The sequence below is a fragment of the Pseudochaenichthys georgianus genome, chromosome 7 (genome assembly GCF_902827115.2).
Source record: "Pseudochaenichthys georgianus chromosome 7, fPseGeo1.2, whole genome shotgun sequence".
In the NCBI taxonomy this organism is placed as follows: domain Eukaryota; kingdom Metazoa; phylum Chordata; class Actinopteri; order Perciformes; family Channichthyidae; genus Pseudochaenichthys; species Pseudochaenichthys georgianus.
In genome coordinates, this window is record NC_047509.1 from 12581923 (window position 1) to 12604199 (window position 22277).

The 22277-nt window shown below is 40.4% G+C and overlaps 2 protein-coding genes across 2 annotated transcripts; one reads left to right on the forward strand and one right to left on the reverse strand.

Annotated features, from left to right (window-relative positions):
* Positions 1-1142: 1142 nt before the first annotated feature.
* On the reverse strand, positions 1143-18073 carry LOC117449612 (transcription initiation factor TFIID subunit 4-like). The gene is given in 18 exon segments (XM_034087389.2): positions 1143-3269; positions 3375-3494; positions 3601-3657; positions 5530-5655; positions 5757-5887; positions 5995-6164; positions 6557-6662; positions 7055-7187; positions 8060-8284; positions 9837-9926; positions 10075-10197; positions 11408-11539; positions 12890-12979; positions 12981-13016; positions 13421-13575; positions 14641-15375; positions 15528-15850; positions 17897-18073. Coding segments are annotated over 18 exon segments (2943 nt in total). The 5' UTR covers positions 17920-18073; the 3' UTR covers positions 1143-3101.
* On the forward strand, positions 17108-21302 carry lsm14b (LSM family member 14B). Its single transcript, XM_034087390.2, has 8 exons — positions 17108-17272; positions 17394-17560; positions 18970-19099; positions 19213-19404; positions 19584-19670; positions 19757-19909; positions 20380-20515; positions 20599-21302. The coding sequence occupies exons 1-8, from the start codon at positions 17152-17154 to the stop codon at positions 20756-20758; spliced, it is 1146 nt and encodes a 381-aa protein (XP_033943281.1). The 5' UTR covers positions 17108-17151; the 3' UTR covers positions 20759-21302.
* Positions 21303-22277: the final 975 nt, after the last annotated feature.

Here is a 22277-nt window from a genome sequence, read left to right on the forward strand (position 1 = left end):
CTTAATTTGCTGCTCAATACGCTTCAAGTACAGAATATTAAGAATTAGGTTTTTAGAGGGATACGTGGGGATTGCTTATTGGCAATGAGTGCAGCCAATAAAGACCAGATATCCTTTTAAAACACGTTTATTTTTGCTTGGAGAGCACTTGGTTTGTGATAAAAAATGTTGGATTATATTCGAAAGGGACAATTGTTTTACGAGCTTGCACACAAGTATTTTTAAGAGAAGATAATTAGCACTCAGAAAGTTTGGAATTACCATGTTTCTCAGGGTGTTAATTAATACGCTTTTAAATGCATAAACACATGTTATCTTTCAGGGCTAGAAACTGCTTCTCTATTTCTAATTCCTCATCTTCTAACAGAACAATTTAGGGGCAAATATTTAGAAAAATAAAGAAATATTCATAAAAATAAACATAATTGCATGGGTACTCATTGTACTTATAGAACTAGGATAATTCTTCAAATGTAAAACAATTCTAAATGGATAGTAAATGGATGTATGTACAGTGGGGCAAAAAAGTATTTAGTCAGCCACCAATTGTGCAAGTTCTCCCACTTAAAAAGATGAGAGAACTGTAATTTTCATCCTAGGTACACTTCAACTATGAGAGACAGAATGGGGGGAAAGAATCCAGGAAATCACATTGTAGGATTTTTAATGAATTAATTGGTAAATTCCTAGGTAAAATAAGTATTTGGTCACCTACAAATAAAAAAGATTTCTGGCTCTCACAGACCTGTAACTTCTTCTTTAAGAGCCTCCTCTGTCCTCCACTTGTTAATTGTATTAATGGCACCTGTTTGAACTCGTTATCAGTATAACAGACACCTGTCCACAACCTCAAACAGTCACACTCCAAACTCCACTATGAAAATATCCCTTCTAATCATTAAAAATATTTTAACGTTTGCAGTACAAGTCATTTTTTCTAAACATTGTGTTTACATTAAAATTGTATTTTGCTCAATTTGGCATCACATCCATTTAAATGTTAATCAATTAAATCATTCTCTCTACAAAAAGGTTTACTTTGAGACTTAATTTTACTGCACGTTCACAAATACTGCTGGAATGTCACAGAAAATACAGGCAAATACTCTATAAAGACCTAAAGGACCAGACAGTCAAAGCAGTTGTTCTTTCTTTTTGTTTTAATAGAGATCATTCTCTTTCAACCCATTATAAAAAAGCAATTCAAAACTTTTTTTCAAATTCAAATTCAAATATTTACATATAAACAAGTGGCTGTGCAAAATGTACAAGATATTGGCAAGAAAGTATAACATGTTTGTCTTAATTGTCATATCTACTGCAGACTGCTGTACTGCATATGAAAAATAAAAGACACACTCTTGAAGTTGTCAACCGATAAACCTACAAATAGCAAACTTAAATATATACAGTAATAAAACACGCTCAAATACATTCTCTCATAAAATGACAAAGATATAAAGACCAAAATAGCATGTGCACTTAAAAATATTAAAAGGTATAAAGTGGGTATGCTTATCTGGTTCATTAGTTTTAGAAAAGTGACCTGTCAAAGTGCAGTCCATCCTCGAATATTCATAAATATAAACATTTTGACAAACAACTCATTGGAAAATGTCTAATTCCCCTAAATGACTGCAATCAATAACATTAATAGCATTAATTTGTCCAAACTCAATTATTTAAAATTCACATGTTAACTTATGAGCTACACTGCCAGGATACTTTACATTACTTACAGGCATATTCTTTTCCAATAACACCATACTAGTTTCAATGTATTTTGATCTATTTAGCCATCCAATTACATCATCTTTGTATGGCACAAAAGCAGAATCTAAAATGTGCTGATCATTCACAGTGAACATCCTCCCCAAAGAGATTTCAGTCAGAGCTTAACATCACACTCTTCTTCGAAAAGACTATCACCTTTTAAATGACACTAATGAAAGGCAGAACATTTACTCGATAGTTTCCTCGTAACAATTTACACAGAGCCAAACTATTTTCAGAATGTAAATCTTTCATTACCTCTCCCGGCTCTTGAATATCAACACATGACAAGCTTGCTACCAATACAATAACATACCAGAAGTGCAGCGCAGAAATACAGTTAGGAGTGGATGTTAACATTAATACAAGTTTCAGTTCTTGTAGTTAAATGTTATATCGTCATATGCTGCAAAGTTGGGACAGATCCCAACCAGTACGGTGTGCTCTCGAGATGATTGATATAAATGTAAAGTATATCTAGTCTTTGTATTAAAGGTGGTATATTTTGCTTTCAACCACTGTGTTGGGAACTCACTGAAAACATCTGGGCGGGAGTTCAAATACCAACTACCTTTGATTACATCATGCACCAGACATGACAAATCAACTGTCATGTTTGCTTCCAATCAAGCAAAGACGAAACAAAGAGAGCAGGCAACAAAACGACAAAGACGAGAGAGAGCTGATGGATAGATGAAGTTACTGAAGCTGATCAACACGTTCTAATATGGCTTCGTTTGTTAAGAAGGCAATTGAGCAGATGGCAAGGCTAGTCGAGGTTAGTCTATGTAAAACAATCCACAGGCTGTGATCAAATATAGTATGAATGTGTGATTAATTAAAATCCCTGTTAGGAACTTAAATAAACGCCAACAGAAAGTTAGCACATTACCGCAGGTTTGTAAATCAGGCTGATAGATTGCTGCTACAACACGATGCCAGTGTGAAAGACACTGACACGGTCTCCGCGTCTGAGATGCTGCGTTCAATAAAGACGTGTTTCTTGTGTGCAGCGTGAGGCAGTGTATGACTGGAGTGTAGTTTGGTGCAACTGGTTTTTAAAGAGCTACCCGAGCTGAGAGGCACACTGAAATCAGGGCTGCAGTCAAATATTTGCACCTCTGAAAATACAAAAGACCTTTGCTTGAAGAGGCTTCTAAAAGAAGACGTGTGCTCTTTGTTCCAGATCATTCTCCACCCACACACTGACGACTCTTCATCCAGCAACGGGGAGATCAAAGAAAGAACCGGCTGAGTGGGTCCGATCTGACAAAACAACTCGGCTTCCTTAATGCCACTGAGCGACACTAGTCTTTTAAATGCAGGTGCTATTTGAGGAAGCCTTTATAAAGCAAGTGAGAGCAACTGGTCTCTCTTTCATTCTCCAGACAGAACAGCAGGTCCTTGAGGTTGACTCTGGTAATGCGCTGTCGCATAAACTGTCTGGAGCTCGCTGCACCGGAGCCGCCGGGCTGAGAGGGGCCCGCCCCCGAGCCCTGGGGTCAGAAACAGAGCAAACAGAGAGAGACATTTATTCTTTTATTCACCTTTTCTTTGTTAATTTGCACAACCCTAACGCCAATTGGCTCCATATTCCTCACCTCGGCACTGGCTCCTCTAACAGGAGAGTCCATTTTCCGTTTTTTCCTCGGGCCGATGGCTGCCAGCGCCGCTAGGTTGGCTTCTCTCTGTCTGATCTGAGCCAGCTCCTGCTGCTGCATCTGGAATAACAAGCAATAACACACGGATTAGTCTCACACACAAACACTTTATAATGTCTCACAAAAACAGATAATCATAAAGTCACTTAGCAAAATGTATTCTTACCTCTTTGGCCTTCTGTTTGAGTCTCAGCTGCTCGGGGTCCTCTTGCCGTGACCGAGACTGCAGCAAGGTGGAGGACATTTTAATATTTCAAGATGATTTCAAAATTGTTTTATTTTGAGCCTTTTCTTATCAAGCTCCACATTTGTGGAATCAGCTTCCAGTTTGTGTTCGGCAGCAGACAGCCTATCCATTTTTAAGAGTACGCTTAAGACCTTCCTTTTTGATAAAGCTTATAGTGATCAAATAAAATAATCTAATAAGAGTGCATTGACGTAGATACGTTGTGCCTCTTCACCTATACATTTTAGTTCTTACTCTTTCACTTAAATCCTAAAAAGTTAGATCTTATTTTTAAAACTTTATCCAAAACCTTTCCCCTCTCTGACCTCTCGAGGTTCTATTAGAGCAGGGGTGTCAAACTCAATTTCATCACGGGCCACATCAACATTATGGTTGCACTCAAAGGGCCGGTTGTAACTTTAAGACTATATAAGAATACATATAAATATATCATATATATAAAATAATGTATTATATTACATTATTGCCTCTGCATTGGATTATCATCGGATAGGGTAATAACTTCATAAGTCTTTTCAGTGCGTATGTCCCAAATGATTTAAAAAGAAAATCCAAATTCTGGAGAATAAATAAATAGAAGTGACATTTTGAAATAAAAATCTAATTCTGAGAAAAAGGAATTCTATGAAAAAATGCATATTTTGAAGAAAAAAAGGCAAATTCTGAGAAAAAAACGCAAATTCTGAGGAAAAAGTCATATTTGAGATGCATTGTGGGACATGTAGTTTATGGGCAACGTGCTTCTGTAGCATGTAACCGTATAGTAAACATATTATATTCTTTGCAAGCTCTTGTGGGGCCACATAAAATGAAGTCGCGGGCCGAATGTGGCCCCCGGGCCTTGAGTTTGACACCCCTGTATTAGAGGGTAACAGGTTGCAGAGAACGCCTAGCCCGGCTGGGGAGTGTGGAACATAGCCACTGACCCACTCCTACCTCTGACAAATTCAGGTTCCAGTGGGGACCTCTCTCCCTGCGTGCCTCTCCACCTCTGTGTCCTACTTCTTACTTGCTACCCTTTTCCCCCAACCTATCCTAAGGGAGTGCATGTATGTAGACACGTTAGTTTAGCTGCTATAGGCTTTCTGTCTTTCTGGCTGTTTGTACCTGTGTACTCTCATGTTCAGATTAACCCAGCTTCCCCCAAATCTCTTTTTTATGTCCATATCTACGCCGGGATCCTGAGTCGAGGCTAATCCTGTTGCTGTGGTCGTGTGTCCTGGATCCTCTATCCTGAGCACTGGATCTGAGTCCTGGACTTCGAGTCGTGGCTGAACCTGTCTCTGTGGTCCTGCCTGACTCACCATACTACTTCCCTGATGGCTCCCACAAGATTGCTGACATCCTCTTGGATTCATCTTCCTATTATACACACATGCATTTCCAAACATTTGGACTACCTATGTTGCGAATGTACTATCTTTTCGATTTACACACGGCATCTATTGCACGTCTGTCCGTCCTGGGAGAGGGATCCCTCCTCTGTTGCTCTCCCTGAGGTTTCTCCCATTTTTCCCTTTAAACTGGGTTTTCTTTGGAAGTTTTTCCTTGTACGATGTGAGGGTCTAAGGACAGAGGGTGTCGTATTGTCATACTGATATTCTGTACACACTGTGAAGACCACTGAGACAAATGTAACATTTGTGATATTGGGCTATATAAATAAACATTGATTGATTGATTTTATTCATTCACCGGCTCATTGTTAAAAGGTCTGTGCTCTAGGTACTTTAAGCAGCAGAGGAAATAATGACACTGAGCAAAGACAGCTCGCCATGACTATGCAATAATGAAAGTGTGTAGGAGTCGTCCTGTCGATGGTGTGACCTTGTTTATATGCATCGTTACCTTAGCAGCCTTCAACAGAATCTCCCTCTCCAGCCCTTCCTTCCTTTGCTTCTCCATCTGATCCAGCTGCTCAAAGAATTTAAGTTGGGTTCGCACATCGCTGACCTGCTCGCAGCGCTCTTCCTCCTGAAGGACGAGGAAAGGGAGGTAGAGTGGGTTACATCAGGTAAAACAGGCGAATGAGGCAATGGGTCTCAGCAGCTCTCAAATGACTAATTAATACTCACCTTGAATGTTATGTTTTTATGCTGCGCCACTTGTGACACTTTTTCCAGCAGGTGTCTGAGTCGCTGCTGTGCGGCGTAGGAAATGTAGTTTATCACATCTGTCCCCAACTCGCTGACACCAAACTTCTTACCTGTCACAAAAAAAGTTGTGTGAATAAAGATGAAGTCGGTGTGAGACCGCGTCGACCTTTAAAAGCAAGAAAGTGCTGCACATTTTCTCTTTAATTATGTATCTCACCAATCTCCAGAGCTCTCCGGGTGAGTAACGAGGGGGAGAGAAAGGCCTCATCCTTACAGGACCGAGTCACCGTGCCAACAAGCTCAGAATTGGTTGCTAAGATACGGGCACTCTCCTCCGACAAGTTGACTCCTGCCATCGAGGCCACATCATTGATATCATCGTCATCCCTGGACAAAGTTAAAAAAAAGTGATGGCTTAGAAACAGCAACACAATTTGAATTTATACATTTTTACTATTTTTTTGTCATTGTACATTTAAATAAAACAACATGAATCATCTTCATGCAGCTGAAGTGACCCTAAACAACTAGAATAATGTAAATACTAATGCAATTTGTCTGTAGAATTTGACTATTTCCATCTGGTCAAATTATTAACTCAGGTCTTTAGGTCCATTGCACGGTTCCAAATCAGAGATATAAAATGTACCATCACAAAAAGTTAAAGAAACAAATGAAAAGAACATACGGTTGATTGTAATAAACATTTAGTTTGCAATGTCTGTACCAAATGCCGATATAATTTTAACGTAGACAAATACTAAAAAAGAGTCACACACCTGAAGGGTCCCCTTCCTGCTTCCTTGAGCCTCTGAACAGCACTGAGAGGTGTCTGACTGACCACCTGCCCTCCTCTGACCACGGGAGTAAACGTCTGCCTCACTGCTGGAATCAAAGAGATACAACAGGACATTCAGATGATTATTGATCATAACTGAGAAGATTAAATTACACTTTCTCTTTGAATTGTTAGTGTACCATTTTTGCAATGCTTTTCTTTAGAATAATTTGGCATAGTATCGAAAGCTTAGCAAACTGCAACTACAGACATTATCCACAAGGTGGCAGCATTCCCACACTGTACATAGTACATTGTTGGAAGATCAATACAGAATCAGAAACGGGTTTAAAACGGGTAGGTTCACACGTACGAGGAATTTGACTTGATGTCATTGTGCATACATAAAATATAAAACAAAAAATTTAGGAACCAACAGCATATTTAGTTCCTCATTTAAAAGAAATAAAATATGTGTCAGTAACTGTTGAACACACACCTGTCTGGAGCGGTTTGGCCATCTGCGGCTGGCCCACAATGATCCGGCTATGGGATTGTCCTCTGACTGTCACCATGGGAGACTGAGCCAGCGTCACCTGGGGCCTCACTATCGTCTGTAGCTGTGGCACCATCTGCACACATTCACACCAGGGTTTCCGCTAGGATTTTTTCTCGCCGGTCAAATGTCCGGGCAGAATTTATTTTACCGGACAAATTTGAAACTTACCGGTCATATTTCAATAATAATAATAAGAGTTGTGTAGCAGAGTTTCCGTAAGCAGGTAATTTACCGGACTATGAGCAGATATTCATTGCTTCAGTTTAAAACTCAGTTCACGGGCTCATTTTTATATTGCTTCAGTTTATAATCGTAACAGATCGAAAAATTCAGATTCATTTTTCAATAAATGATTCCACAAACAACAAACAACATAATTATTACATTCAAACAAACTACTTGTAGTAGATAACGTACATTATTCAGAAGTTTACATCAACTTTGAATAATAACACGGGAGAAACGGATCCTCTCTTTTCCCCTCTCTCTCCCTCTCTCTCCTGACAGCCCGTCAGTTTCTCAAGCAGCTCCTGCAGCCTGCTAAACAGAGGGCGGGGCTTCAGGTGATCCTGCAGAGCTGCGTGTCTCGGTCAGACTCAGCAGCTGATCTGATCTCTCTCTCGCGTCCGGTTACACTTCACTCGCGTTTATGTCCATATCGATCAGATCCAGCTCTCCTGATCGGCCTTTATAGAGAGCACCGATCAAACTATTAAGAGTGAATATCGGCCGATAATGACCGGCGGCCGATCGATCGGAGCCTCCCTAATTATTACCAGACATTTTGACCGTCAGGTTTTGAATTTACCGGTTTTTTATAAATGTTACCAGCTAAAAACCGGTAATTACCGGCTAACGGAAACCCTGATTCACACATAAAGATGAATATTTATTTCTATGTGCATTGCCAATGACTGAATTCAGATATAGCAAATGATAAATTACCAGTGCAGGTTTACTGTGAGGAGTCTGAGTGAGGCTGATGACTGTAGTGTTGGCCCCGGCGGTGCTGGTGGCCATGGTGGGGGCCGTGGAGAGGGGGGGTCTTAGCGCCACGGCGGCGAGGGCGGTGGAGGCGGCTACAGGCTGATTGCTGGGCAGAGGCAGCAGGCTCTGATGGATGAAGGCCTCACAGTCTGGGGTCAGCTGACGCAGCGCTGGGAGGCTCCTCTGCAGGCAGGCAGAAAGAGAGGACATGCAATCAGTTTGATGAAGTCATCAACTCCTTTTCATAGGGGAAGATCTGGTCTTTTGACCCTCTTTCTGGAAGCATAAAACCAGAGGGATTTGGTCAAATAAAGTTATTTATTTCTAAGGAACTTAGATTTTGAAAAACTACACAGGAAACTTCCCCAGGTTGCTAAGCAAGTTGGATCTATTTAGATAATAGTCAAGCTACATTAATGATACTATTCTCAAATAAATAAACAGCACAGCTTGTTCTTGCAAAGCAAATGTACTCTCACATCAATGTACATGCAAATCACTCTATTTCCAATGTAGACTGTCTTTACCTGAAGTGTATACAATATTTACCTATGGTTCCAACATTTGTATTAAACAAACAATATTGAGTTCACTTTAGCAAAATGCACACAGACAACAAAGTCAATGTGACCCGTATGTGGATCACTTTTCATTGTTTTGACACAAAATGCTCAATTCCATGACCACATCTTTCAAAATGCATGAGCTGTTTCATTATTAACAGAGTAGTCCTTTTCACTTTCCATTCCTAAAAACCATTGAGGAATTATTTTCCTCTTTGAGGTGGAAAGTTTACGAGCAGCAGTCATACGATCTGATGCCCACGATAAGAGCTTGATGTCTAGACATATCTGCAGGAGATTGCTAGAGATGGATTCAGTGAGGAATCAAATATATTCCCCCAGGTGCAATAAATAAGATAATATAAGATGTGATGGAAATAAAAACTTAGGGCAGAATGCAGAATAAAGGTTTGACCAACATTTGACCATTAAATATATAAATGTTATAAACATTGGACTTGGAATTATTCAATGGAAAGGCTATATGAACTTGTGCCATATATAGTGTAAGAAAGCTAACATCATGCAACCAAGAGATGCCTTCTTTTTGTTAGAGTTGAATGTTTGTTGACACTACAATAATTGATCCTGAGATTTGTTTGTCTTCATAAATGCATTTTTAATGCAATCCAAACAAGGTTGCCTGCATGTTGGGAAAGAGAACTGCCTGAACAGTGAAGTGAACTGAGTACAACAATCTTATTCTAACAGAGTTGGAAGTCAGACAGGGAAGAATGTCTGTGAATCTCACCGTCTCTGTGTGCATACCCTCAGTAGTTTGTGCGCAACACGACTCAAGTACTCGACACTCAGACCTCGTGTCTCGTGTATTAAGAGTAACATGCACAGCACTATTAAACGACTAAGACGGGTTGACTTTCATTTTGTTAAAAGGTTTTAGCAGCAGTGTTTTACACTGGAGGAGAATAAGTGTTTGTTTACAGGATATAATGATATGGTCACCTCATCTTATGTAAATCAAAAACATACAATCTAAAAGGATGCTAATGTAATGTATTACTGACACTAAGGGTAGTATTTGGTTTGGACAGCTTGGAGTCTGAAATGACTGCAACAGTATTGAAGTAAAGCTTTATTCATTTATTGAAAACCATAAAAGCTGTAACATGCATCATTAACCATCATATCTGCTGGAGTGTCACTGCCCTCACCTTCAGGAAAGGCACAAGGTACGGCTGAGGCGAGGAGTTGAGCTCCCGGTACAACCTACTGGTGAAATCTTCAGGCTCCATCTTCCCTTCCTGTGGTGCAACAAACACAGAGAATGGATGAGGAGAAAAAAAACACAAGAAAGACCAATGAAGGCAAAAGGCTGATGGTATGGAGAGATGAAACTTGTAAGAGAGAGGGGAAGGGAAATAATACAAAAAGAAGAGCAGGGAAATGTACCAGTAAGTTCTTGACCAGCTCCTTCACGTTGGCCGAAGTCTCAGAAGACTGTTTTTCGCTAGAGGCCAACTTGATCAGCGTAGACAGAAAGTTTCTACACTTCTTTACATTCTCCAGGGTCTCCTGCAAACACATACACACAAATAGCATGTCTTTTTTAAATGTACACATCAGACATGAAAATGTGACAGAACACAAAAATACCCTCAAATGAATACCCATCTGTATATATTAGGGATGTAAGGATACCAAAAACTCACGGTACGATAATATCGCAATAAAAAGTCCACGGTACGATATTTATCGCGATATTGAAAAATAAAGAAAAAAATGTGAATGTTTTTTTTTTCCTTTATTAAATAATAAATCTGATTTTTACAACATTTTAGTAGGATAGTAGTATTTTAAAGTGTCAACAATATAATAATCAGACCCTGCAAAAGAATAAATCAAGTTTCACTTTAGTTATTCAAGTAACTCAACTCTAACTCACTCACTCAGCATCATCAAGGTTATCTTTTAGGAATATGAGCATGTCCACATTTCCAGGTAGAAGCTGGGATGTTTGGGCGTTTACAAAATCCCCTGCTGTGGAAATAACTCTCTTGCTTGGTACTGATGTTGCTGGGACAGAGAGATATGCTTTGGGCATGGGTGACAGCAGTGGGTCAAACTGTGCATTGTCTCTCCATCACTTCAAAAACAATACAGTTTTTGCCAAGAAGGTGAGGCTTATTGACAGGGCGAGATATAAATATACTGTTGGTACTTGTCAATGTCTCTAGGTATGTACACAGGGTTCGAGTTACGTGGGAGCCAATGGGAGCTGAGCTCCCATAAGGAGGGGCCTGAGCTCCCACGGACCCAGTGAAATCAAACATCTGTGGGGGTCTGCACCTCCAAGGTGCGCAATACATTATTGCGCAATCTATGCCTGTGACTGTGTGTGCGTGCGCGCGTTAGTTTTAAAGACCCCCATAGAACTCAGTTTATAACTCGAACCCTGTATGTACATGTAGCCCTGTAAATACGATGTCCTTTTGTGTTCTGTTGTTTTATGTTCATGTTGTAATCTACTTGCTTCCATGTTGGACAGGTCTCCCTTGAAAAAGAGATCGATGATAAAAGGTTTCAAATTATTATTTAAAAAAAAAAAAAATTATTTTAAAAAATGTAAAAAAATTGCAGTAGATTTTGTCAGTCTCACGACGGTATTGAGACATTTCTTTACCGCGATATCGCGATATTCGATTTATCGTTACATCCCTAGTATATATTTAATTGTATAAGATAACAAAGACAAGAGCATTCAAGGTTAGTACTTCTCTCTTACAGCTGAGATAGCTGTTGGAGTGACAGGGGTCCCAGTCCCCCTCTGTGTAACTGCACATCCAGGCTGCACCGGGGTGGGGGCTCCAATCGACGGTCCCGTGGAGGCAGACGTTCCTCCCAGCATGATGGTGTTCTATATGAGTCAGGAAATATCCAGTCATAAGATGAAAGTGACAAGGTCAGAGTAACGTCTCTGAAATGTCTGGTCCCGGGGGACAGTACATCCAACTTCAATGAGATGTCATTTTTTGCCCCAAGCTTCAGTTTTCTAGGAAAAGGTTTTGATAGATATTGTATATTTGCTACCACAGAATACTCATTGTTATTCATGCACTTTGTGTACAACATAAACTCTTTGGGAGCTTAGCAATTCTCTTATTCCACTCACATTCCTACATTACAATAGAAAAACATGAGGTGCAAAACAGAGATTACACCTGTTAATGAGAGTTCAGCAAAATGTATTAACCTTCAGGGAAAATGTCATGGCAACCTGAACAACTATAAATCCAAAAAAGATGAGACAACCAGCAAGGTTTTTAATTGAATGAACAAAAGGGCTTTTCAAAGACAATACAAAAATGAATGCAATTATGCTTGACTTAATGTAAAGAACGTATTATAATATTTGTAGTGAAAAGGGAGTCATTGTTCACAGGAGGAGCAGAGATAGATGCACTCTGGTTTCAGGAGAGGCAGGTAAGAACTCTGTCTATATGCCTGAGCAGCTGGTTGGAAAAGTTGTTCACACTGTCTAACATATTTTATGTTTGTGGCTTAAGGAACTGAAAGTGACAGTCCCTGAAGAGTAATACGCGGCCAATAAAAGCATGGTCTATACGAGGGGTGTCCAGAAGTATAATGGAATGTGTCCCGCAAATGAAACATGAGCTTGTCTTGTACTTCTTAAATATATCTGTAAACATAATGTTACACAGTGTTCATGTGTTAATAAGCCCACTTTCAGTCAATTGAAGTTGAAAATATGTTCTTACAAATCTAAGTTGATAAGAAAAAAGCCAAATAACAACCTTGAAATATACCCTTCCTATTTCATCTTATGATAAGTAATCTAAGGCTTCTGTTTTAAGGAATGAGCTGCTAACAAAATAAATGAAACCCTATGGAAAGCTGTGATGTAGGCTGTTGTATCAAGCGTAATTTACTTACATTTGATTGATTTTGCCAACTCATTTACTTATGAGGCAATAAACCTCACCTCTAGTGAGTGGCCCAGCCCTTCGAATATTTGTTTGTATGAGGCCCTCTGTGAAAAAAGTTTGGATACCCCTGGTCTATACAGAGCAAATATTCTGCTTTAACTTGGTTGTCTAAAAGTCACAGACTCTTCAGTGCACACAAACCAGGATGGCTATAATGGAACTAGGTAACAATTATTTTCGGTGAATGACCGTCCCAGTTTAATCTGAAAACATTTAATGCAAAGGATGTGAGGTCTAAAATGGATGTGTATTGTAGTTACCTGCAGTACTGGAGGCCTCTGCAGTGTGGTGGTGGTGGCTGCTACAGTTGTCTGGACTGTGGTACCCTGTTTAATGATGGTGGTGGGGGGGGGGGACAGGACGAGGCAGCAGGGACGCGCCCGGAGCCTGCAGAACCGCAGCGGATACAGAAGGAGGTGTTACACACATGAACCTATGCAAATGGTCAGTCTAGTGCTGGGCAATATGATCATTTATATAGTCATAACGATAAAGAATGACTATCAGAAATATGTTTCTATATCATTTCTTCCATATAAGTTATGCCTATATTTATTTGGATAATTTTGTTCCTGAAATAAGAAGTATACAGTAGAAAGAAAAAAAATAGGCATAACTAGTTGATACTGTACATACAGAAAATATCAACCAAATCTTACAAGTCGGATTAATTGAATACCTTATTCATGTAAAAACTGATCCAGAATCTCAGATCCATGCCTCACTATCTAACATGAATGAGTCACATTTTCTGTGTGTGACTGTGTCCCTGTGTCCAGCTGTCCCGGTACCTGAAGAGAAGTGATCTGGACAGGCGGAGTGTTGGAGGGGGCTGCAGGTCGGGGGGTCATGGCGCTTTGGGACTGCGTCTGAGCCTGGATCTGAGCCAAGGTCTGCTGGTGAATCACCAGCAGCTGCCCACTCTCACTGCGGACCAAAACCATACCTGCAACAGGAGAATTATGTCATGCTTTGCTGTCCTGATCACTGTCATTCATACTGCATGCATTCATGGCGATTCTGACATGAGGGGGTATGAATTAATGTTTTTGTAGGATGTTGATACACAAATATTGCTTTAGATGGGAGTGCTATGTTCAGAGATTTCTAGTCCACAAGTGACCAATCAGACACATTTGCCACAAACATGGTGCCAAGAATCAAAAGGGTTTCAAGTCGCAACATAATATGTTATTAGATATTGTTTCCACAGAATACAAATTTAAAATGTGTTTATAATTTAATGTAGGTCAGTGCTCCATGCAGTGGAGCCTGGTTTTGTATTTTCTCTATCAAACAGGTGACTGTTTGTTGCTGTGATAAGTTACTGTGTAGCACCAAGTTACAGATAGGCCACAGAGGAGAATTAAGATGCAAACACAAAAGTGTTTGTGCTGAAATGTAGGTAGGTAAGTGTTATTAAATGTAGTCAATACAATGATGTTGTTAAAGTTTAACCCTGTATTGTTGTAGCTTATTTAGGTCTGACCATTCAGTCCGATGTTGGGATACCTCTTTAAAGGGACTCCCAAGCAGAGCTATGTACATGCATTAATATAACTGTAAATGGTGATCAGAGATAAACACAATAACCCTTTGCAAACTTTGTGAGACACACAAAAAGGAAATATATATTTAGAGATACACAGTTACAAGTTGTTGGTATGAGAACAGTTAGCCTCTCTGACAAGACAAAGTAAAAATAACAATATATTGCAGCGGTCTGATAAACTACAGAAGTAGATCAGCTGTCCTCAAGGCCTTTTGTTTGTTCTGAAGTGAGTACCTTGTCCACTTCTTATCTGTGGTTTTTGGCCCTAAAAGATAATGTCTCAAACCATTCCTGGCCTGTTTAAACAAGAGCAGAATGGTCAACCAATAAAACAAAGTTGTGTTTGGAAGCAACACGTTTCTGACAAAGTTATTGAGGCCTGACATAGCCTAAATAGACAACACTACACATCTAAAATGTTCGACAAACCTTCAAGATGCTCTTATACTCTAAAGTTACCTGGAGGGAGCTGGATGTTTTGGATATTGGGAGTGTTTTGTTGGGGCTGGGTGAGTCGTGGGGCCAACACCTGTGGAGCAATAGCTCGTATTCCAGCAGGAGGAGTGGCAGCGATTGTTGAAGGTACTGAAGTCCTCACATGTTGAAAAACAGTCGGGCTCCTCATGGTGGCTGGTGTCCCTGTCGCAACAGCCTGCATTATAGTTTTTGTGGAGTCGAATTTGTTGATAAGCGAGCCGGTCGTGCTAGTGGGTGATGTTAACACGGTGTGAGACGGGTTAGGGGGAGTTTGCATAGGTGGCCTCACAAGCGTGACAGTGGGTACACTTTTTACTGATGGCTGAGACGAAATCACAACATGCTGCGCACTCGTCGAAGAAGTTCGTATACCGGTAATAGTATTTGCAGACAAAACTGTTGCGCCTTCTCTACTCGCAGAGACAGGTCCAGTGTTGACAAGTGTGACAGCTGACTGTGAGGTTTTGCCGCCACTGCCTCCGGTGACATGACAGTTCATCAACAAAGCACTTCCATTCAGAGTTTGCACAGCAGTAGTTGCAGGTTTATCCACACCTGATGTTGCACCCGATACCACCGTAACGACTCCGCTAGCTGTCCCCGGTTTAGGCTGAGTGGCTGTTATACTCGATGTGTTCCCGGCGGCTCCATCCATACTTGAACCCGGGGACCCCGTACTGCTAATGACACCTCCTTGCACTCCTGTCCCTACAGCAGCTGAAACACACAAAAAAAACAATGTGAGTGCCGAACAACTCTCCAATTCACATTAGTTTCAGGATACACGCAAGTAAAGCCAAAATCAGTGGCACAACGTGAGCAAAATACGCCAATGTTAGCTAACCGGAGTGTGCAGCTTACTGTCTTACCTGCTTTAGCGAGCTCTTGTTGTGAAAGTCCCATTTCGCTGCACTGAACATTGGAATGACAAATTACAGCTGAGTTTCCGAGGTGATTTGCTGCAAACTGAACCCTGGTCGTTGTGTTGGTAGGCCCTGCTCCAGTTAGTTCAGACTCCAGAGATCCCACTACATCACTGACTACTTTTTCGTCCACCTCTGTGTTGAAGAAAACATCATCAAGCAAATCGGAGCCCTCCGCCATCTTTGCCCAGTCGAGCTCGCTCGTGAGACGCATGCGCCGATTGTATGCAACCTCAGTGACGCGGCCCCACCGGACGCTGTGATTGGTCCTTCGGATCGCATACAAAATCGAAACAAATGGTTGTGAGTCGCAGTGTAGACTTCCAACGCTACTAGAAATTAATGATACAGTACATAGCGCAACCCCTAGTGGGACACATCGAGGAGTTATCTGGTGGTGTGTTTATGTTGTGCAACCTGTCTCTGCAGATTCATAAACAATAAAGAATGATTTTCTATCTATTTGACTATCGTAGACGACTCAAAATGGCTGCGTTGTTGCTGTATTTTCAAAGAGACATTGCAGCTGCTGCCGGGGGGCGCAGATCATCAACCATCACTTTCGTTATCTGTAAAGCAGCATTGTGATCTATTGTTTGTCGTAATTTGTTATAATAATACACATAATAAAGGTTATTCTTTATTGCTGGCGGTAACATAGGTCTACATTTAGACTTACTTACATTTAACGTGGTACATAGTTTATTTTATTGAAGAAAAAATAATAGTTAAAGGTGGGGTAGGTACGTTTGAGAAACCGGCTCGAGATACAATTGTTGTTATATTCCATGGAATGCTCTTAACATCTCAATAGCAATGAATACCTTAAGTGCTTTGACAACAAATCCATAAAAAAAATGTCATCTGTGGAAGGCGTAGGCTAGTACTGTAAAAAGGACACGACCAATCATCTGAGCCGGCCCGGCTAAAGTAACTGAATGGCCTACCTGCCTGTCAGCCTTCCATCTGTGCACAAACGTATCTCGTGCCCTCATTGGTCATGTGCGCGTTCGTGTGTGTTGGAGGAGGGTCTCTGTAAGGAAGTGGCAGATTTTTTTCGGCTGTGTATTTTCAAATTCTAGTGCACTCGAGCTGATTTCTCCAAAATTACCTACCCCACCTTTAAGTAGAGAAACAAAACAAATGGAAAATAAGAATAAAACACGGCAGAGTTGATAATAAATATGATTAAACAATACAATGTTAAATGTTAGAACAACGTTTTTTGTCAGAACAAAACATCACACACACCTATAGGCTACTTCTGTTTCAATGTAAATGTGTCCATCTGTTGGACGAATACAATCATTCTGATTCCAAATAAATGTAACAAATAATAATGATTGTCAATAATGCTAATTGTTAGACATCATGGGTCATAAATGAAAAGTTCCGCATGGGGAATTAGTAGGCGTCTCATCGCCAGGTGCGTGTAAGCCTCAATCAGTGGGTGTGGTTTCAAGTCACCTGGGCAAGATAATAAAAGGTTTCCGGTTGCTCCATGGCTTGAATTCTGCCACATGTGTTCTTGTTGAAAATTATAAGCAATTGTTCTGGACATTCTCCTGCCATGAGTTCATCAAAGCCCTACATTGGTTGTAAAATAGGATTAATTTCGAAAGCCCAAAATCGTTATGAGGGGATTTTGTATACAATTGATAAAGTGAACTCCACAGTAGTGCTGGCTAAAGGTGAGTAGTGTTGGCTTGTGCTTGACGGCCTGCCTGTATATCTAAAAGCATGTTGTTTTTTAAAGAGCACACTTTAAACATGGATGACACTTGGCTTATTTAAACATTTTCTCTGAACTAGTCAAGTGTTTTGGAACTGAGGGACGACCCACAGACCGACCAACTCACCCCAAAGATGATGTCTATGAGTACATCACTTTCCGCGGAAGTGATATTAAGGACATCACACTGTGTGAAGCTCCAAGATCTCACCTCCACGGCCTACCCCTGGATCCTGCAATAGTACAGGTTAACAAGAACAGCATGCTCACACCCCACAGTATGACCTAGTGGCGTTTTTATATGTACAAAAGTGGTGGGGCACAAAAAACGTAGATGTCTAAGCTTCTGCAGTGAGGTTCATGGCTGGTGAGGCACTGGCACTGACTCGTCAGGTTTACAAATATTTTAATTTTGACCTAAATCAAAATATAATATTTTCAAAAGCTTTTTTTGTCTGATGCTTCAATTAATTTTAAACAGACAGTTCAATAGAAGCATACCCAAAAAATGTAATTGTATCATTTAAATATTGAATTGTTCTCTCTTAGTAAGATCCCATTTTCAATAAAATTGCAGTCTTACCTTGACTTGAAGATTAAGTCCATTTGCCTTTCCTTCTGGACAAAAATCTCTTACTTTTTTGTAAAAGTCCTCCTTGTGTTCTTGTAGTTTCAAAAGTCTATCATAAATCTAAGCCAATAGATTTATGATTCGAAAATTATAAAAGTAGGGTAGACATGTGGATATTATCCGGCTGAACAAAATGTGCATTTATCTAACAGGTTTGTTTCCCACAGATATTATTTGGAGCTATTTTCTAAAATCCTATGGAGAAATCTCATTGCTTTTTTTGTCGAGGGAAGCCATGCGCAGCTTACTTCCGGGTTTTAGGACGCGTCACTGCAGCTCTCTGGTCTTCTCTTCACACACCACACTTTTCGCGGCACACGTACTTACAGCCAATCAGCTCTGAATGAATGGTCATTATTTTTTTGCCACACACATTGTCACTGTCACTACCCGATCCGTCACCCTGCCCGATCGGTTCTGCGCATGTGAGAGAGGGTCCGCCATGTTGGACAACTCCGGACGGCAACCCAAGTAGGACACTTGACACAGTGGCTTTTGGCAAAGCTCAAAAGGAAAACTCGAGAGAGATGAGTTATTGTTATTGTTATTGTTATATGCGCACTGCAGATCGGGCAGAGCTGCAGATCGGGCAGAGCTGCAGATCGGGTAGTGACAGTGACAACACCATGGATGTATAATAAGAACAACACACATTAAAAAGGAACATATTCTGAGCATGCGCAGTGTAGTTTTTACAGTCACCATTGACTTGGACAGTAAGAGGGAGGAGCAGGATCGGGTTTTGCCCCACATGGCTCTAAACAGCTCAATAGGCACACACTGTAGACACTAATTAGAAGAACAGACTAAAACAGCAATGTACAGACGAATCAGATGATTAAACATGATCTTAAAATATATTTAATATATTTTTTAATTTATGTTTTGCATTTTTTTGTAATCATTATTTGTAATACTTTCTGCTGACACTAGGTGGGGCTGTGCCCCTAATGACCAGTCGCCACGCTACATTATACAAAGATGCATATCTTCTGTGTTGACATTTTTCAAACTTCTTTCTTAAGTCTTCTGGTGGAGGCCCTTCAAACGTCTACTCACCTCTTGGACCATTTAGCCCCTTACGGATGCCAGCCTACAACCAGCTTGCTGCCAGCTCTCTACTTAATCAACAATATGCTGCAGCTATTGGCCTTGGTAATTCAATGAATTCACATGTACTGCTAATGGACCAACACAAACCCACACCCTCAGTGCCTCTGAATAGTTTTAGGTTGTTGCATATTTCAGTAATTGTGTTTTTCATGCAGGGCCTATGCTTCCAGGCGTACATGTTAGAAGGGGCCCCATGGTGGAAAAGTCTGTTCAAACCCTCCAAGTGGATAGAACTAGGCAGAGGGGAGACTTCTCTGTATCCCAGGAGCGGGAGCAGCAGTGGGAAAGAAGGCCTCAGAAACCCAGAGGAGAGATTCCACAGACCAGAAGGGCCACTGGAGCCAACAGTAAGCATACATAATTGCATTAATGAAAGGCAAAAGTATAGCCTCAACACCATATTCACTTATTTACACAAAAGTGAAGAGCTTTGCTTGATTAACAGTGTCAAACGTTTTTACAAATGTTGGGAAATGTCAATCTGTGCATTTACCAGCAAGTGAGTGTAATTGTTTTTACATTTTAGTGAAGTCAGGCCCAGGTGTGCCCAATGCTCAGCAGGAAACTCTGCAACAGAATGATGAAAACAGGCCAACACCCAGCCGAAAACAAGGTAATGGTAAAATGTACAGGTTTGTAACGGTAAGACAAATGACCAAGTCCTAACTTTCAATGCATTTAAAAATATAATAATCCTAGGACCTCGGAGGCGCAGAGTCCGTAGTAGAGGCCAGCTGATTGTGGCTAATGTTCCATCTGCAGTCCTGAAGTTTGACACAGACTTTGATTTTGATTTATCAAACGCACAGTTTGTAAAGGAGGAGCTGGAGAGGGAGGTGCACAGGACGAAAGGTCTGCATTTTCATCTTCTGCTTTTTTGACAACGTTTATTTTTTAAATGTCCACAGGTTGTTCAAACCTTACACTTTTCCATGACATAAAGTTATTTAGACACTGTTGCATGCAAGCTCGTCTAAATCATACCAACTGTAGTTAGGCTCAGCAGCTGTAAAACAGATGGATTTTGGCACCAGGATTCGGTTACTAAGTGCCAGTGATGAGTGACATTATTTATCTTTTGTTTTTGGCTTTCCAAACATCTGTTCAAGGATTCTGTTTTCATTTCTGAACAGGTCAATGCATTGACAAGTGGTGCATCAAAAGCCAGATTTGATACATCTCAGTGTATGATTATATTATCTTGCGTAGGACCTGTAAGGTGTGAAGATGAGCATGTGTGTTTTTAAAATCAGTGAATGTCCCTATAGAAACACCCAACAAGTTGGTTCCCAATTACTAACAGTGCATGTTTCTGTCTGCAGATGAAAATCCTAAAGGAGAGGAGAAGGGAAAAGAACAGTTGCTCTCAACAGCAGAGGATGATCTTTTTGGACCAAAATGCTACTATGACAAAGCAAAGTGCTTCTTTGACAACATCTCGTCTGACACAAAGTTCAGGTACTGGTTGCTTTTCTATCCTGAACATTCAACAACAGTTTCTCCATTATGTGACGCTACAGCGTTGTCTCTTTTTGTGTTAGACAAACATGGGCGGAGGAGCGGAAGCGCAACATGGAGACTTTTGGTGTCCCTGGACGGTTCTTGAGGGGCCAAGGCTTCAGAGGTGGCTATAGTGGACGAAGAGGACGGGGCACTGCTCAGACTCAATCTTCTTACAGAACCAGGAGTGGTCAGCTGTAAAGATCAGAGTTTGGCACTAAAGCAACCCCTTGCTATAGGGATGGCTTCCTCTCGCATAAAATCTGACTTCTACACCTCTGTCTGTTCGAAGAAGGATCTATTTTCGTTTATTTTTTCTTTCCCTGAGGCCCTTAAGCCCCCATAACGCCAGTATTGTATTTTATTTATGCCCTTTGTCATTTGGCCACTTTTGCATATATGCATTGCTCACTAAATGGTCCACCTTGTTTGACAATAGTTTTCCCCCTCGGAATGTGTGTCTGAGTATTTCCCACTTCAATTAAATGGGAGTGTTTAAGTTTGTTTTGTTTTCTACTTGGAAGAATTTCACTCCCAAACGTGTTTTGGTTTCATGTTTAAAAAGGGATCTGGCTTTGCTTCTTGGGAGAAGGCAACATTTATTTCATTAAAAAATATTGTATACTATGGATATAAACACGATTAACTAAACTTGAATGAATTTAAAATCTAAATCATTGTTTTGTTCTGTAATATCGAAGCAACAAGTGAGACTTATGTAAATAAAATGGAAGTTGCTGATTCACTCGTCTTCTGCTCTCTGAGGATGCATACATTATATTGTCATATTGCACACAAATGAGCTTTACATGTCTGTACCTTTTTTGGTTGGGCAATATACACAGTTCTGGAATTGAACTAAAAGTAACTTTATATATTTTTATTTTTGTATTTTCAACTACATTTCAGGCAAATATTTTACTATACTCTATATTTATCTGACTGCTTAAGTGTTTCTCAGATTACATTTTTCTCTTTTGAAACTATGCATTCCAAATGTGGAGATCTGGAAAGCTTCTGCTTATATTAAGGTTGAACCTTTACTTTATGGGTTGAAAAAGACTTTAGATCAATGGACTATTTAAAAACCGTCTTGTTCACAAAGTCAGCAATCATACATTTCTGCACATTAATTTATTTTTGTTAAAGCTGCTTTTCACAGGACTCAATATCATATTAGGATTACATTGTGCAATGCCGATTAAACTCTACCACCCAACAGTGGGCAATAAAAAAGACCACCAATGTAATACCCACAGGCGCACTTGCATGCAACATTGAAATTGTCACAGTAACACCAAAACAATCTTTGGCGTATGCCTCACAGTAAAAAAATCGGGGAAAAAATGTCTGCACAATTATAGCTTTTAATTTTCTGGTGGATTTAGCTGATATTTGCGTGTTTCCTTTGGGGTTTAAATGGAACGGAAAATAGTAGCCTACTTATCGACTATTACATTTATCATTGTGCTAGGGGACGGAAATGCTCTGCAACAAATATGAACATGAGACTTTCACTTTGGTAATAAGATGTGTTGTTCACACAGAGGTGCTTAAAACAACTTCTGCAATCACTCCTCTCGAACGAGCTTTTGAGCATCGAGCAGTGTGTACCATGAGGACTGATTGGCTGTCATGAATCAGAGGATACTCCGTCTACAGTGAGGGAAAGTGGTAGGCTACTCACTGTCCGGGTTATACCAAAAACTGAGGGAGGGTG